This window comes from Halictus rubicundus, chromosome 3 (assembly GCF_050948215.1).
Source record: "Halictus rubicundus isolate RS-2024b chromosome 3, iyHalRubi1_principal, whole genome shotgun sequence".
Classification (NCBI taxonomy): domain Eukaryota; kingdom Metazoa; phylum Arthropoda; class Insecta; order Hymenoptera; family Halictidae; genus Halictus; species Halictus rubicundus.
Window position 1 is genome coordinate 11,663,329 of NC_135151.1, and position 17,710 is coordinate 11,681,038.

Here is a 17,710-nt window from a genome sequence, read left to right on the forward strand (position 1 = left end):
GGAATTTCCTTTTGAAGAAAGGAACTCTATATTTTGCATTTTTATTGTCGAAGGTCTCTGGGCCATGAAAAATGAATAAAAGAGCATAGAAGAAGTGCACACATATTGTTGAAGAATATAGAAGGTGGGAACGATCTGCACGCTATTGCAAATGATTTGAAATAGAGCAAAACGAGTGCAGAGAATTTTCGAGAAAATCTCTCAGCTCATCATTTGGACCAACTCACACGAAATGCGACATTACAACATTTCTATGTATCCAAGCTTAAAATAATTATAATGGAGCATGGCTAATAATTAACAGCGCAAGATAGATTCGCTCAGGACGAGTGATATACACTTCCCGGAAGAATGCTACGCGGGAAAGTCTCTCTGTCACTAACTTTTGAACCGCCTCGGCAGCCAGTGCCGATAGTCCGGTTCGTCATCTCGTTTAGTCGCGGACGATCGTTCTCTCGTCTTGCTCAACATCCCAGTTGGTCTAGCTCGCTGCCGTTCCGTTGGCAGTGTTCGCGAAGAAAATCGGCGCGCGATCGTGTGTCTCGGTAAAGTAAGTGCCAGTGCAGTTTCCAATCCGACCGACTAATCAAGAAATCGCCAGCCGACTACCGAACAGCCGATTGAATCGTCCACCCGGACGGGTTTACCAGTTTCGAACAGGTTTCGCACGATTTTTCAACAGAGTTTCAAAGACTCGCGTTCGCTTCACTCTAATATCGTGTATATGTATGATAATGTATGCGTGCGTATGAGTAATATGGTTAACCGATTTCCACGATTTCCGTCACCGTCGCCGGCCGAGGGTGAGAGAGTCTCGAGAGCGAGATTGCGAAAGTTTACGATTTCTAAGACGATTTTTACCACGGTCGCCGCCGCCGCTGTTAAGTAATCGGCCCGCAAATGTAAACCGCTTCGAATTTGGCCGGGAGCGATATACACCCCGAAGCGGTCGAATCGGGAGCTCGTGAAAGGGCGATCATTCTCATAAAAGAAGCCGCGTGCAACGATGCATCGGCAGTACGCGAGAATTTATGCACCGCGGTCGCAGCCCTCTCAATCGTAAGCCAGACGCTCGGTTGTCGAATCGATTAGCTAAAGTGAATAGTGGGAAAAATCGCATCTTAACAGTTCAGAGAAATTGTAATTTTACCCTCTCGAATCCTGAAGATTTAAAACATATTTCATTCCCTTCAGTCCGTAGAAATTTAAAGAATCTTTAATTCGAGTCCTTTCGATCCTGAAAGACCAAAAGAATTTCAATTCGAATTCTTCCAATCATGAAAATTTCAAGAAATTGTAATTGCAATGCTTAGAATCCTAGAAATCTAAAAAAATTCAATGTCAATCCTTCCAATCTTGAATATTTAACGAAATCGTAACTGTAATGCTTTGAATTCTAAAAATCTAAAAAAACTTTCAATTTGAATCCTTTGAATCCTGAAAATCTAAAGAAGTTTCAATTCGAGTCCTTTCAGTCCAAAAATTTCAAGAAATTGTAATTCTGATGCTTGAAATTTCAAAGATCTAAAACAATTTCAATTCCAATCATTTCAATCCTACAAATTTCAAGAAATTTTGATCCGAATCCTAAAAATTTGAGAAATTGTAATCTCAACACTTTAAATTCTAAAAATTGTAAGAACTTTTCATTTCAATCCTTCGGAACCTAAATAGTCGAAGAAACGTTTAAAGTGGTTATTAGATAATCTGCAAAAGCTCTTGCAATTTACGTCATTCGTTGGTGCCTTCGTCATCGTGTCTGATTATTAAGGGAATTTGTTCCAAATGTAGAAAGTGAAGCATCGTTCATCAATCAAATGTTTTTCCAGTAGATTACCAAGAGACTAGAAAGGTGGTTGATCGGTTCGGCCCGTGAATGGTTCATTTGTGGGATAGAGAAGTGGGAACAGTGTGTGCAAATAAAGGAAAGTGCAATTGTTAGGACCATTTGTGAGAAGTCTTTGGGAAGCTGAATCGTTCTCCGACGCTCGGGAAGACGGTAATTGAGACCGTTCGTCGCGGTTGTTGGACTATGGTTGTTGGGCTTTTGGCAAATTGGACGAATCTTTGGATGTGTGAAGCTTGTTATGTTCGGGTGTGTGCTTTCCATTCTTAGGATCGATTGTGTTCCATTTTTCTGCTTCAGAGTTGCTGATGTTTGTTATCTTGTGTTCTGAATATCTAGGGCTGTAAATCATATTTTATGGGTCATTCTCAAGAGAAAATTGATTTATGGTTATATTTGTGCTTGAACGATATTTCTTTGAATTTTGCAGGGGAGAATCAATATATCGCATTTTTAATTATTGCGGTTGAACGTGCTATGTGGCTGGTTTATTTAAAAAATTCCGTCCAAGGTTGAGTTGGTGTTCAATGCTATTATTTCTCATTGATTTGCGCAATATTTCGTATTTTTCAGTATTTGTGACTGTAGATTATATTTAGTTGAATATTGCGAAATTGATTATTCCATCGATCCTTGAACGTTACAACTTATACTTTTAGAAGGATTGTTTTCTTTAGGTCAACAGCAAAAGATATCTAGAACTTTTGACCGTGATCTCTCGAAATAAAAATATATGGCTTGCTTCACAATCACACATCTACTGTGTTACCAGTATTTCAAAATATATCGCACCTTCTGAGCACACGATATTCCTCAGATTTGACTTAATTAAAAACAATTTCTCATCAGGAAGATCTGCTTTCGCATCACAATTTCACTCGCACTGAATATTCAATGAAGAACCCAAGACCCATATCTTCTTAATTCGAGAGAAAAATCAATCGCGGAAAAAGAAACCTGCAGCCTTGTCCCATTTTAATTAACAACTAAATTAGCCAATGCCATTGACTCCGTGATCGTTCGCAGAATAGTTTCCCCGTTCCTTATAGCAAACTCTCCGTTGATGCGACAAAAGTCGTTCAAACTTTGTTTCATGAATATTCCTCGGCAAGTCAGTCATTACTTTTAATTGCTTGCAATCAGCGAGCGTTGTGAGTCACGAGGAAACAGTCGGGGGCGTGAAACCGTGATGGTGGACGCGCGCTTAAATTCCAGACTAGGTCTAGGTTAGGCTTAAAAGGCTAGAATCGATTTATTATCACGTATCGTGCAAGTGTCTCATCGATCTCTGCTAGATTTCTAATCATTCCCTTTCTAATTACTAACGGTGCGAACGGGCGACTTTAGAAATTAATACTGACGCACAGGATTAAGGATCGGAAGCGAAACGGGGTTAATTTTATAGTTGGTGACGAGCTTTGTCTAGGTATGTGTCAAATACTTTGATCCTCGATCTGGAATTTAGATTATATCTATTCGGATAAACATACTATTTTTAGTCGCAACGCAACAGTCAATATCTTGTCGTACAATATAATATTTAATTTGAATCTTCCATCAGAAATTCAGAATGTGTACGATCATATAAATATTCTATTATTTAATTCTAAACACGAATGTTGTTCATTTCTTTCAAATCAACTTGATGAATGAATGAAGTTCATGATTAGAATAAATGTAGCCTTACGCTAAATACAAATTTTCTTTTTCTTCTAGGAAATTATTAAAGACTAAGACGCTTCAATTATTTGATGCAATTTCTGACAAAGAAGTTTCAGTCATCCAATACGATCCATGATGTCTTCAAAACGATTTCGTAACACATTTTTCTACTGTATAAGAAGAGACTCGACTTCAATTCTTCTATTTCATCCATTTCTGTTGCTGTTAGTAGTTCTACAATTAACTTAGCGAATTAAATATTGTCCAATAAAAGTTTAACTTTTCACTTCGGTTGAATCCAAAGGAACTTTAATATTTACGAATATTCAGCATGCAATCGCCGCATCGTGCATTCAATAGCTTTTGTGAAAATCGTTGTTTGAAATTCTGGATTTCGCCTTTTGAGACGCGCCCGATGGAACTTCTCGGTGGTCACGGCTCCGGGACCAAAGGTGCGCGAAAATTGAATCGAATCCGTGCAATTTCCGGTCCCCGATGTATATATGTCTCCCGTTGCGGTGTTCTTCGTGTCCCTGATTCTGACGATCTCCGCCGAGACACCGGGCGTTCTAGAAACCTACACCTACATGCCGAGAGCGGCGATTCTCGAGAGCCGGTTCATGCTCCCGACCCACTTGCTGGATAGTTGGATACGCGTATAATCCGATGCATCTCCAGTTATCCTCGATTATTAACCACTTGGCCACGTTTATTATTCCGCGATCTCGCGAAGAGATGCGAGATCAATTTCTTTTGTTGATTCGAGTCTGCTGATGGGAGAGTGGATTCTTCGTTTGGCCACTTCGTTCCTCGTTTGATCTTCATTCCAAAATCCCCATTTTATTTGCTCCGTTTCGTTCGGTTCGATCTCTATTATATTTACTTGAATTTGTTCGTTTTAATCAGGGATCATAACTGTTATAACCAAAAAGAAAAAAAGTCATAGAATAATAAGTATTTCATTGACTAAAATCGTATTGGTTACAAATCAGGATTATAAGTAACCTAAAATATAACAGTTATCGGTGAGAGAAATTTATTTCGATCGCTCATAACAATTATCAATGAGAGAAGTTCATTTCGATCGCTCATAACAGTTATTGATGAAGGAAATTTGTAATAGTTACTATTAAATAGTACAATTTTCAAATGGTAGACGATCAATTACTTAATAAATTTTTTATGCATAAAATTAATTGCTACATTCAAAATTCAATGTGACAAATATGAGTTTTTCCAAATTTTCTGAACAAGTGAAAAGAAATTCGATCATTCACTAATCATTATACCAATGTGTATGCACCATTCACTAGTGAACATAATGTTATTGGATAGCTTTCTTAATGAGAATCGATCCAATCAGCAGGTTAATATATGTACGTACACAGATTACAACATCCTGTACAATTATGAAAATGCTCTATTGAATAGCAACAACCTCCTTTCAAGTTCGATTAATACTTTCAACCTTGTTCGTCACAAAGCTATCTTGTATCTTTAATGGAAAATAATGATTCAAGAGCTGTAACATAATCCAATCTTCAAGCAAATTACCTTCGCGATATTATCAGTGAGTATGAAACGTCCCGATTCAACCTGTATCCAGGACTCTTGACCAATGGGAAACCTTGAATTCTTAATCAGTGGTATGAAAAGGTTGTTTAGACACACTGTTCAACGAAACATAATACAACCAGGCAGCAACAATAATAAAAAATTCCCCTGTCCTTCCCATTTCACTTTCTACTTAAAAAAATACGCCTGCGCATAAGCAAAAGACTTGCCTACTTCATTTCTGTTCAATTTGTGTCAATGCTCTTTTAAGACCATAAAAAATTTTTTAATATCCTACGAATTACAAATATTATATATTATTTTATAGATACCGTCGGACCCCAGGGACTGACATAGCGTTCAACGTGTTACACAAGTAACAAACACTCAAATATTTACTCAAGTTTTGAACTGACGTTGGGACACCAACAACGTCAAAAATACTATCAATGCTAGAAACACAACCATGTACACTACAGTGAATTCTCGATATATGTCAACAACACGGGTCTTGCCAACGTCATGTATCGTCCAGGAGATGACCGGAGCCGTGTTACGTATACCCCGCGGTAGTGGGGATAATTCCGCGACATTTATCATCCAGGACTTAGCGACATATATAAAGAAATCACTGTATCTCCAAATCGTCAACTACAATTCCCCGGTAATCAAAGCTCGATCCCAAACGAAGATCAACGATCGTAGACACCGATTACGGAACGCACGATCGAAACACCATTCCCATCGTCACCGAGTAATCGGATTAGAGTCTGCCAGCTGGTCAGAGAGTTTGTCGACAAGTCTCTTCTGGCCAATAAATCGGGATCAGAGGAGAGCCGGGGCCATTTATCAATGGCCACGCTTACGCGCAAGGCGAGCGTTGAAGTTTCTCAGCGCTCTCGTCACGGCCAGTTACATCGCCTCGTAACTTCGTCTCTGTTACATCACGTTCCGTGGTGAGACGATGCTCGTGTCGCAACGAGAGGCTCTCCTTTGATCGATGGAGACCATCATAGAAATTTCCATCGGCCGCGAACGCCTCAGGATCGTTTTCGAAACTGGACCAACGCGTCGGAAGCTCTCGATCGGGACGCTGGATCCTGATCCTCTCGCTCGTTTCCCCCATTAATCAACCCGGCGATCGACGAATCGCACGATCCTGACTGCCTCTGAGATTCTTTCTAACTTGTCTGCAGACCGTGTTGCAATTGACTGTGATTTTGCAGCGGGAAACTAATTTGGAAAAGGATATAGGACCAAATTGATAGATAGGGCTAGATAAGGCATCGAGAAAAAACATGTATAAAACTTTAACCCTATATCTCGGCCGGAAGGGTAGTTATGGGGTAGAATGGAGAAATTGGTTTTTGGCCTATTTTCCCTATTTAGTCACGTACGAAAATTCTGGAAAAAACTCGAGATATGTATAATACCCAGATACATGTACCGTAATTAACTCGGATTTTTCAGTTGAAAATCCTGGTTGTGAAAAATCAAAAACCTCGGAAAAGTACAGATTTCGCATTGAAGTTTGAGAGCGACATCATTTATGTTTTTACAGTATCAGTGTATAGGCGCAAGTATTGTTCATGAATTTTTTCTGATCTTTTTGGTGCGTTGCGCCGTGGTACAACAAAAATAAGGACTGCTTTTTTCCTGTAAAACTGTAAAGTTTTTATAGAATTTTGGATGTACTAGTTGCTTCTTTATGGGAAATAGTTTTAACTCTCTGGAAACAATTGTTTCTGACTAGAAAACAGAAAAGGAAAAATGAATTAGTGAAGGGAATTTTTCGAAAGGATGAATGGACTATCGATTGCGGCACGGGCCGTTAACACGAATTTTTTGCCAGCAAATGACGCGTGAACCCAAGGACCCTCCGCGATCATGGCATTCCGGCGGTTCCATTGAGTGTTCTTCGCTTTATGTATCGCGTTTGAGTCGAGAAAAGCGCGGAAACTTGTTTCTGGCACTCCCTTTTCGGAGCGCAACGCCGGGCAAACTTATCCTGGAAGTTGCAACGCTACTTTTCAGCCATTCCTTGGCTCCAGGAAGTCTTTCAATGTATAAAACTTGCGAATGTTGGCTTTCCGTCTTGGTGCGTAATTTGTTGAGCTCGGAAGAGTCTTTTCACAGTGGAAACTCGAAGTGGTTATGTTCAAAAGAATCGCTCTATATTGAAAAATAAACCATTAGTGTACAGGGCGTCTCACTTAACTCGACCATCTAAAATATCTCGCTTGTTATTTACGATAGAAGACAATTTCAGGGGAACACATTAGTTGGTTCAGAGGGGCAAATATTGTAATAGGCAAAAAAATTTGTTCAAGGTTATATTTTTTGAGATTTCAAGGTCATCGAAGTTTTTTTAAAATGGAATGATATATTTTTATTATCGCTATATGATAGTCGAGATCAAGACGAATCCAACGACCTGTAATATTATGACTTTCACGTGACCTTGAATACGAAGAAGTGATAAAAGTAGGACACTTGATGTAAATAGTGAAATAACAATGATATGATCCTCTTAGGGTTTCAAGAAATGTTCTTGAATGTATATTACAGAGAATTTTGTGCAGTTAAATTGAAATTGAATTTCAAAAACGAAAATTTCCGCTTTAAACCTCCGCTTTATCAGAAGACTAACTCTCTAGTCTTATTGAATCCTTTGGAATCGTAATACAATAGAAGTATACGTAGTGTCAGATAAGTTCATTATTCTTTTTATCTAATCTATTACTGAAGGAAACTTTTCAAGTCTCATTCACTTTGGCAACTTGTTAGAGTATGCCGGGAGTTATCGACTTTAATACACTTCAACTAATTTTGGAAGGGCAGTCAGCAGCAGTTGCCATAGTTAGAACTTGGGACAATTTCGTTAATTAGTTCAGACTGATAAGACTTTTGGAGTATGGAGAGAGACGAGTAAAATGCTGGGAAATTTCTGATTGCAGTTTCAAAATGATTCTTGGATGTGTTCTTTGATCAGGAGATCTGCCAACGTCGTACATGATTTTGACCATTACAAATGGTTTCATATTTTTCACATAAATTTCGTCGTAATTGTAGCAAGAATTTTACTGCAATTGGCAGATGATATATGTCATCCAACGTTTCACAATGTTCATCTTCGTGATTGCTTTTCACAAGCAAAACGAAGACTGCGAATATTTACGCAAAATAAAAATTGTCCTTTATGAATGAAAATGTGTTTTCTCTTTTAATCATCTTAAAAAGTCGAAAATAATGTAAAAAAGATCCTTATATTCTTGTAATGTCTTTTCACTTTTTGTCATAAATGCATACAAGACTTGGCCTACTCCTGATGTAGGCAATATCTCTCATTAATACAATTTTCACATCCATTAAAATTCCTCATAATTCACTAAACAAGCCAAATGAACCAGTGATCCTCAACGATAGACCAATTGATCAATCGATCATTTCAGGCAACAGAATGTTGTTCCTGACCGTGGCAGCATGTTTATGCATCACGGTGCAGGCCGGATGTCCCATGAGGCCCACCTCGGAACAAACTACAGCCTCTAGGACCACTGGCGACGGCGGCTACAGGATTCTCATTAGCGGAGACGGGGACAAGTACATACCCAACGCAATCTACACAATCAGTTTGCAGGGTAACCTCCTATATGTCCTGTTTACACCAATACAATTACTCCCTTCGCAAACGATCCCTTTCGTGGATCACTCGGATAACTCGGGGAAAACGTTTGCAACTGCACCGTCGTGCGTCGCGTCGTGCAGGACTCACTAATTAATTCCTCTGATTTCAGGCTCGAGAACGCACGAAAGGCTGCAACAATTTACGCGATTCACGCTGTCCGTTCACTCCCAGCATGCACCGAGCAATCCCGCTGCGCGGGTCGGCTATTTTCAATTGTTCCCGGACTCGTTGACCACCTTCAACGAGGACTGCGTCAACACCATCTCCGAGGCTTCGGACTTCCCGAAAACCGAGGTAGACAATTACGAAACTAGCGAATTTTATGGGGAATATGTTCGCTCATGTTGCGCGTGTCTGTCTGAATTTTTTGGAATTTTTCTGCTGCTTCTACGAGTGTGGAACAACGTTTAAAATTAGTGGTGAAGTTGTAAAATTTGATTCTACTGTTTAAGTGCATTGAGAATTTTTTAAAAGTCATTTATAGCAAGTACAGTTATGGCAATTTTTGGGGTTTATTTTTACGGTGGTGATGCAAGTATCGATTTTTATTAAAAACGTTTCAATGAAATTGTTTACCTTAAGTTATTCTTTTATTTTGGAACTTGTTTCACCAATGCTTTCGACATAGTTCACAAAAATCTGCAATCTCATTTATGTTTTTATTTTACCATAAATTAAAATATATGGAGTGACATATATATGGAAAAGTGAACTAGTATTGAAGACAGAAGAAGAATTATGAAAGAATCGTGCAAGAACTTATTGTAACTGCAGCAGCCGGGTAAGTAGAAGCAGACTGCAACGACCAGACACCGACAATATACAGAACACGTACCTGCACAGTGTTTTCTTATACGAGAAACTTGTACTATATATTTTTTAATAGTTCTTTTTATGACATACCATTCTTCGTAGTTGTGCAATTTTTTTCCGAATCAATCTTTGTTGTAAATAAAAATTGCACTTGCGTAAATGCGGCCTGGAAGATGCTGAACACAAAAAACTCTTCGTAAAACAGGACTTCCAAATTTTCTTTGTACAATTTTTACACTTTTCATGAGACAGTCCCTTCTTGATTATGCCATTTTTGTTTAAACACTATAGAATACATGAAAATGGTTTCCCCGCAAATGGAATAGTTTCATCCCGAAATAACAGATCTTGCTACTTAAATAAAATAAGATAAGCTAAACATACTGAATCAAGGTTTCTAAATTTTCTCGTACAAAAGAATCCTTTAAATTTTCACATGATTCTTAATTGTATCACATTTCCTGAATTATTTTAGACATCGAATAAAAATCTTGTTTCCACAAAAACGATCTGAGACAAGTAAAAGTTTTAGGAGTTCTAAAGATCGTTAAAACAGAATCACGAAGAAGACAGTGCGAAATAAAAGAGAGTACCAAGGAGAAGTATAAAATAGAAGCGCAAAGTATCAAAGAAGAACAATTTCGAAGATCGTAACTCGCTCAATTTCTCGCAGTTTGTCTTCTCCTCGGACCTCCGATGCACCGGACGCGACGCGAACAATAAAAGTCGACAGAATCCTGATCACGGGATAGATCCCCTGATTCTGGCCAAGGTCCAAGCGTCGATGGTGTTTGATGCCTCGGCATTATCGTGGCCAGGACTCGCGGGTTTCCGACAAAACGAGACACTAAAACTTGTTTCTTACCGTTGGCGTAGGTCCAAGCGATGTGGAGGGCACCACCGGCCGGATCAGGATGCGTTATCTTCACGGCCATGGTTCTGGAGAATAACGTGCGATGGTATGCTGAAGACGGTGCTTTGACCAAAACCTTCTGCGAGGTTGGCCCTAAGGAGGTCGAGGTACTCGAGGTTGACAGGTGCTGTGCCTGCGATGAGGCTAAATATTCGGTAAGTTCCTGCATCTTAAAAAATTCGGTAGCCGCTGGATTTTCTTAACAAAATCACTTGGACACACTGGGACATATTTTAAAAAAATTTTAAAGGACGATTCTGATTCACGTGTGTCATTTCTGAGGCTTGTTTCCTTGATCCCTGAGGATTTTAGTTCTTGGTGGTATTGTTTTCTGGATTTTAAATAAATTGTGAATATTATGCATTTGTGAAATAAATTAGTAGGTAGAATTTCAAACGGTAGACAGGATAAAAGAATTTTAGAAGACGTTCCTGAAAATCAATTTTAACCATTTTTGTAGCTTGGTTTCTTGATCTTAAGGAGCACAGTGTTCATGGTTGACATATTGTGCTGCATTCGTTAAAATTGTTATCAAGCCATGTAGTACGACTTTTTAATGAACATTTACATTCTGAAACAATTCAGCCAAGTAAAATTGTGATGGATCCTTTTATGAAATTTATTTAGATTTATCAAAGTAAATGCAAAAACAAAATTGTTACCGATCAAAGTTTCGTTTGTTTTCTTTTTTGATACAAGTTTATAGATTTTACAAGTTTATAGAATCGTTCTCGAAAATAGAATGCGGTGCAGCGCAGTCACAAAGTCTGCACTATTCTGAATGCACTTCCTTCCAAATGTATTGTTATTCAAGCATCGCGGCCGATTTAATCTAATACGCAAAGTTACCAGTATTCGAATGATTCGAACGCCCGACTGTCGCAGCTAACTATGGAGGGAATCTGGTCGAACGTGACCCACCCGAAGGACTTCCCGTTCTCGGCGTGGTTGACCCACTTCAGCGACGTGATCGGCGCGTCCCACGTTCCCGACTTCTCCTTCTGGGGCAAAGACCACATTGCAACCGATGGCTTCCGTCAACTGGCTGAATGGGGTTCGGCATCGGGGGTCGAAGCCGAGCTGAGAGCTAATTCGAATAAGCTGAGGACTCTGATTAAGTCCGCCGGCCTGTGGTACCCTAACGTAAACAGTAACACCACTACCAGCTTCAGGTAATTATTTCACCGCCGTCATTTATTTTAGAGTCATTCTACTGGCCTGATCAGATCAAGAAATACATTACAGATCGAGAAAGTCGTAGAACGTTCTTGAAGACACAATATCTTTTTCAAGGAACGTCTTCTCATATTTTCTGTGAACACAGCTTCGTTTTTAAAACGTTCTTACATTTTTTTTTTCGATCACAGTTTCTTCTTTAAATAATGTTTCACTGTCCTGCTGAGATGGAGGTCAAGAATACAGAACGTAGGACAGAGAAAATTTTTCTGAAACAAACACAGTGCTTCGTCATCCTTGGAATTGATTGTTCTGAATGTTTCTGAAACAAACAAGTGCTTCTTCATACTGAAATCGATTCCTTTTAATATTTCTGGAACATCGAAGTGTGTCTTCATACCAATTCGTATCAATTCTTCTTCAGAGTAGACAGAAACCACCCCCTGCTCTCGGTGTCCTCGATGCTAGGTCCATCGCCAGACTGGGTGGTTGGAGTCAGCAAGTTGAACCTCTGCAGAAAAGACTGCACCTGGACAAAAAGCGAGATAATCGATCTCTACCCCTGGGATGCGGGTACCGACAACGGGATCTCCTACATGTCGCCTAACTCTGAAACGAAACCGCGAGAGAAGATGAAGCCGATAACTACTCTGTACCCCGAAGATCCTAGATCGCCTTTCTACGATCCGACTGGCAGGCCCATGTTGCCTTTAGCTAGGTTATACTTGAACAGAGAGAAGCTGGTTCCTAGGAGCTGCAACGAGGAGATTCTTCAGCAGCAGGTGGCTCAGTTGGAGGTTGCTGAGAATACTGAGGACACTTCTAGGCGTAAGAATAATTAGCATTTTTAATACAGTAACGAATTTCTAGTGTAGCAAAAGAGCAAGGTTTCCTTATTATTTTTTTTAATGCAGCTGAATGTCAGACCACGGAGTACTCAGCCTGGTCAACCTGCTCGGTGACTTGCGGTAAAGGATTGAGAATGCGAACCAGGTCCTATTTGATGCCCGAGAAGGCAGCCATGCTCCAGTGCAATAGACAGCTGGTCTCGAAGGAGATGTGCGTCGCATCGGTCCCAGAATGCTCGTGAGTGAACCGAAAGCAATTTATTTAAAACTACGAATCTAGACAGTGTTCCATCAATTTTTGAAAGTATCTTTAATGGTTCTCCCCAGTGGTTCATTTAAATATCATTCCGATTGAAGTTGAGACAAGATTAATGGTCACAGCTTGTGCAAGTTTTCAGGGTTGCACAGATGATAATGTGTAGGTTCGTTCAGGTACATATCCTAGGACCACCCTAGGTTCATTGATCTTCTGTTTGCACTGAATTAAACAATTTGTAACGCCGAGCTGACGTGAGACAGTGGATTAGCGACAGTTTTGCACAAAATCACTGATTTCGAAAACTCTGCTCAGAGGGGAGGAGGAAACGGAAGATGATGGTCTGCCGGTGCTGAACAATCCATTCTGCGAGACGACCGATTGGGGAGAATGGTCCGAGTGTTCCTCGTCCTGCGGAATCGGTATGAAATTGCGAACGAGGAGGTTCAAGGACCGCATGGGCCGCAAACGATGTCCTCACGTCTCCCTCGTTGAGAAAGTCAAATGCATGGAGCCTCCCTGTCAGGGCGGTGTCGAGGAACAAATTGATCCCACGTGCAAGGTATCTTCCACTCTTCTGACACATCCTTCAGCTGCCAGCTAGATTTGATAGTCACAAAAATGTTCTGTCTTTTTCTAAGGTGACCGAGTGGTCCGATTGGTCGCCTTGCAGCGCGTCCTGCGGAAAGGGGGTGAAGCTGAGGACCAGGTTGCTGATGGTCGAACCTTCTGAACAACACAAATGCTCCTCCAAGATAGAGCTGCTTCAGCAACGACCTTGTTTGGAGCAGGCTGACTGCACCTTCGACATGGCTACTGCGAAAGGTAATCTTCTAGGATTGCTCGTCAGGTTCTGCTTGTTCAAAGTCCTTCTTCTTCAAGTTCCTTCTTTTCCGAAGTTCTTCTTTTAAAGTCGTCCTTTTCCAAGGTCCTTCTTCTTCAAGGTTCTTCTTCGAGGTCTCGAAGAAACCTTCTTTGAACACTTGTTTGAATATGCTTTTATTTTTCCAGTGGTCTGCATGGAAGAGGCAGACTCCGGACCTTGCAGAGGCTACTTCCAAAGATGGTCCTTCGTTCCCCAGAAGCTGATGTGCGTGCCATTCGGTTATGGCGGCTGTCGCGGCAACAGGAACAACTTCTTGACTGCCGAGGAGTGCACCAACACCTGTGGCATCGTTAGTACCCCTTTCAACCTGTGTCCTAATTGATTATCTCGCAGCGATAAGATCATGTCGCCATTCGGAAGTTTCCTCATGGCAACTTGTCAATTTGCATGGGGGCATAAAATATGCTTTATCTATTGTTGCGTTCAACAATTAGCAACGATTTTTCCTTTCAATTAAGACGTAGGGCGCTAGGACGCGTCGCAGTAATTACTAGACTGTGGATTTTATGCATTTATGTAAAAAAAGAAAAGAGTAGGTGCAACTTGAAGAAGTATTTTGATTTTGCATAAAGATCCGAAGTATAGCTATCGGCCACGAGGCAGGGTTTAACGAGGAAATTGTCGTCAGGTGAGAGCGATCCTCAGTGGCCAGCCAGTGAATGCTACCAGTCCCCAGCAGTCGCCTCAGTATGCCGCTCCAGTTGACTGTGTTGTCTCCGCCTGGTCACCTTGGACCTCTTGCAGCGTCTCTTGTGGCACTGGCCGTGTCACCAGCTTCAGGACCATTAAGGTAAGAACACCGATCAACCTCTTCAGGGTAGTTTTTGGAGCCAGGAAATGGATTTCTGTAGCCCTTCAGGACCCTCCGCAGGGCAGGACTTCTGTCTCTAATTACTTTTCACGAATCTAAAATACACAAGACATTTCACAATACAAGGAGCGAAATTCCTCTCCAACTATATCGCAAAATACGCGAGCATGTTCGTAGATACCGACGGTCGACCCGTCGTCGGCTCATTAATAAGTCGCAGCACCAGCTAACGATTCTCGCTGCAATATGCATCAAAGTCTGCGAATTTTCAGCAAGAGCCGCAGAACGGCGGCCATCCTTGTCCCAAGAAGCTGCAACGTCGCTCAAGATGCCAGCTCGCGCCGTGCGAGTAACGCTTCAAAGTAAACTCGTTCCGAGACCGGCGGGGCTAAAACAGCAAGCAGAGGAGACAGGGAATACGTGTACGTTTGTAGGTGGGTGTCGTGCGATCAACTCTTTGCGGCTCGGAAACCTTTCTCGAATCACCCAAATACCGGCAACTTTGTCGCATTTACTCATTTCGTACTTACGGGAACAGTTGCTCAATTGAAAGCCGAACCTACTCTACACTAACAATAAATGAGAAGATTGAATTTATTTAGACTCTGCACGGTTTTCACAGTACATAATATGTGTATTAATAATAAAATATAAAGGAGCATTTTTCATGGAATTGTCTTGATACTTGTGTAATGTTAAATAATAATTGTGAAATATTAGCTGGGCCCCCAAAAGTTGATTTAATCTTCTGGTCTTTCAAGCTAGTAAATGCCGCACGATAGTCCTGCAAGTTAGCATATATTATGGTCAAATAGATAAAAGGTTAGAGAATAATAAAACACAAATTACAAAAAGAATTTTTAAGAAACAATCCAACGAAGAAGCTAAACATTCATTTTACAGAGTCAGGTTTAGAATTAAATAGAATTTGACTTGTCTTGTTGATACATATTTTGTGAAACGGAAGTGTTGGATCTTGTGAGCGCCATAATTTCCAGTAGTATTGCCGCGTTCACTTTGAAGGGATATAAAAGTTGCTGACTAGGTTTCGAGTGCAAAGCTTCGACCGCAAGCTCTCCGCCGAGACTCTCTTCCTTGCAAGGAGAATCTGCAAGCTTTTCTACAAGATAAAAAAATATGATGGGTACGAAATAAACCGATGTATCAGAATAAATGGTATTTTATTAATGGTCAATCGTGATCTTCCTACTCCCGGTCGAATGATCGAAAACACGTGGCAAACGAACATAACCGAGCTGTTCTGCCTTATTGCGTTCGAATCTCGCGCCGTAACATAGTTCGCCAAGCAAGTGGCCGTGAACCCAGGGAATTATGCTGCCATGCAGATAAGTACGTATAAGGTAAATCGTTAGTTACACAATCGATGTAGCTGATAATGTTACCCTGATCACTGGTACGAAAATCGTCGAATTTTCTGTTTGCTAATTGCGATCATTATCAGTTCAACACTGGAAGTATCCGAGACTTCAATATTCTGCATTTTAGATTTTTAATTTCACTATTTACAAATTTTTGGCAAATACTTTTATCTTGGATTTTTTCCAAATTTTCTTTATTTTCTGTTTATTTACATTTCGAATTCTAAACTTTCTGCGATTTTATTACATTCTAAATTTATAACTTCACAATTTTTATTTGTTCTCCCAGGTTCTCTTAATTCTAATATTCAATTTTATCATTTTTGGAGTACTTCTTCATTTTGTTTCATATCAATTTCTTAATTTACCATTTTTGATCATTTTCTTATATTTCCCTTCATTTCCCATCTTAAATTTTCTATCATTTCAATTGTTTTATTGTGCGCACAGTTATTGGAATTGCAGGATATTCTTTTGGCAGGAACATTGTCAAATAAATTTGTTTATTCTAGTGCATATTATAACTTGATTTCAGTTTCACAGGTCATTTTATAAATATCACAATGAAGAGAAAAATATATGACTAGAAAATTCCTCCATTAAAAAATTTTGCAAATACCAAGCCAGCAAATTCACAGATCAATCAAAATCGATTGATTTCTCCAATTTTTCAACGTAATTTTTGCGCCGGACACTTCCAGTGCCGAACGATGTACAAAACCGATTCCAACGGAGTAAAGCTTCAACAGAACACAGTTCACTATGATCTCAACAATAATAATCTCCTTCGACACAACCGGATCCTGTCCCAGACAGACGTGATCCTTTTCCGCAAAACGTCGGTGCTTCGGTGAAATATGCAGTCAGAAACGATATTAAATTTTCGAGTTCTCGTGAAAAAATTCCGCTACGTTCGTACAACTATAATTCACCTTTCGAACGGTAGGTATACGATTCTATAATTAATTATGTTCGCCGGCTTATTTTGTTAATAAAACAGTTGGTTCCGTGGTTTTGTATTCTTGTTCCGTTATTTCTTTTTCTTTCTTCTTTCGTTTTTTTTTTCTTGTTTTTGGTATCATTGTATCATCGTTGATCCTTCCACTGTCGTCCCTCACATCGTCCACAATATTTCCTTATTTTTTTACAATTAATGACCGCTCACGATGTAACATTCACTACGACGTTTGCCAAGTGGACAGCTAACTTTACATTTACAATAATAATCTCATAAATAATACACGTAGGCGGTACGCTGTGACTATTACGATCTGCCAAACTCGCGATCGACGATCAGAAGAACCGTGAAACAGAATTAAAACGAAGAGGACTTGAATTCCAATATTTTAAAAATTAGGGTCGAAGAGAAAGACTCTCAATATTCGCGAGATTCAATTTTTGTGTTTGTTAATCTGATCGTTTCGCGAGCTCGGCGATGTATTAACATTAATGGTACTTGTTATTATCATACGTACACGTAATATCTAGGAAGTAGTACGGATCTTTGTCTCTTTTAGGCCTCTACTCTAAGCTACTCGGCTCGTTCTTTTGGTCGTGACACCTGCGCCTCTTTTTCCCTTCGGAGAACAATCTCGGAAATCCAACCAAACAGAACCAAAGAAACCTGGAAGTCTTCGTTGAACCTCCTCGAAAATTAAGGGGGATCCACCTCGATCCTTTGTCTCCCTCCTCAGTCAGCAAATTCGAGCCGACAATTTTCCACGACGATCGAAGAATGCGCCGCCCTGATTCCCAACCATGAGAACCACCTTTATGCTTCTTTCAGTCCACGAGTGCACCTCGAACTAATTGGGAAGTGAATTTTAATTATACGCTACTCGTTACAAGACAGTCTTAGGAAACTCCTGATCCTTAGAG

General features: G+C 40.1%; 1 protein-coding gene across 5 annotated transcripts; it reads left to right on the plus strand.

Annotated features, from left to right (window-relative positions):
* The first annotated feature begins 402 nt into the window (after positions 1 to 402).
* On the plus strand, positions 403 to 15,648 carry Fat-spondin (extracellular matrix protein f-spondin). Of its 5 annotated transcripts, none has more exons than XM_076785371.1 (12): positions 403 to 660; positions 8,515 to 8,703; positions 8,860 to 9,044; positions 10,440 to 10,631; positions 11,362 to 11,648; positions 12,077 to 12,480; positions 12,567 to 12,738; positions 13,072 to 13,318; positions 13,398 to 13,581; positions 13,768 to 13,931; positions 14,271 to 14,432; positions 14,726 to 15,648. In XM_076785371.1, exons 2-12 carry the CDS (start codon positions 8,523 to 8,525, stop codon positions 14,804 to 14,806), a joined length of 2,259 nt encoding a protein of 752 aa, XP_076641486.1. In that variant the 5' UTR covers positions 403 to 660; positions 8,515 to 8,522; the 3' UTR covers positions 14,807 to 15,648. The 5 variants fall into 5 exon arrangements, with proteins under 5 accessions (XP_076641486.1, XP_076641488.1, XP_076641489.1 ...); XM_076785373.1 differs by having other exon boundaries at positions 427 to 550; XM_076785370.1 differs by lacking the exon at positions 403 to 660 and adding an exon at positions 1,002 to 1,140.
* The last annotated feature ends 2,062 nt before the right edge of the window (positions 15,649 to 17,710 follow it).

Excerpts from the sequence above, each read along its gene's own strand:
- Fat-spondin (XM_076785370.1), top strand. The coding sequence starts at position 1,032 with ATGCACCGCGGTCGCAGCCCTCTCAATCGTAAGCCAGACGCTCGGTTG. Across the intron at positions 12,481-12,566 it reads TACTGAGGACACTTCTAGGC|CTGAATGTCAGACCACGGAG; the intron begins GTAAGAATAATT and ends TTTTTAATGCAG. Across the intron at positions 13,319-13,397 it reads AAATTGATCCCACGTGCAAG|GTGACCGAGTGGTCCGATTG; the intron begins GTATCTTCCACT and ends TCTTTTTCTAAG.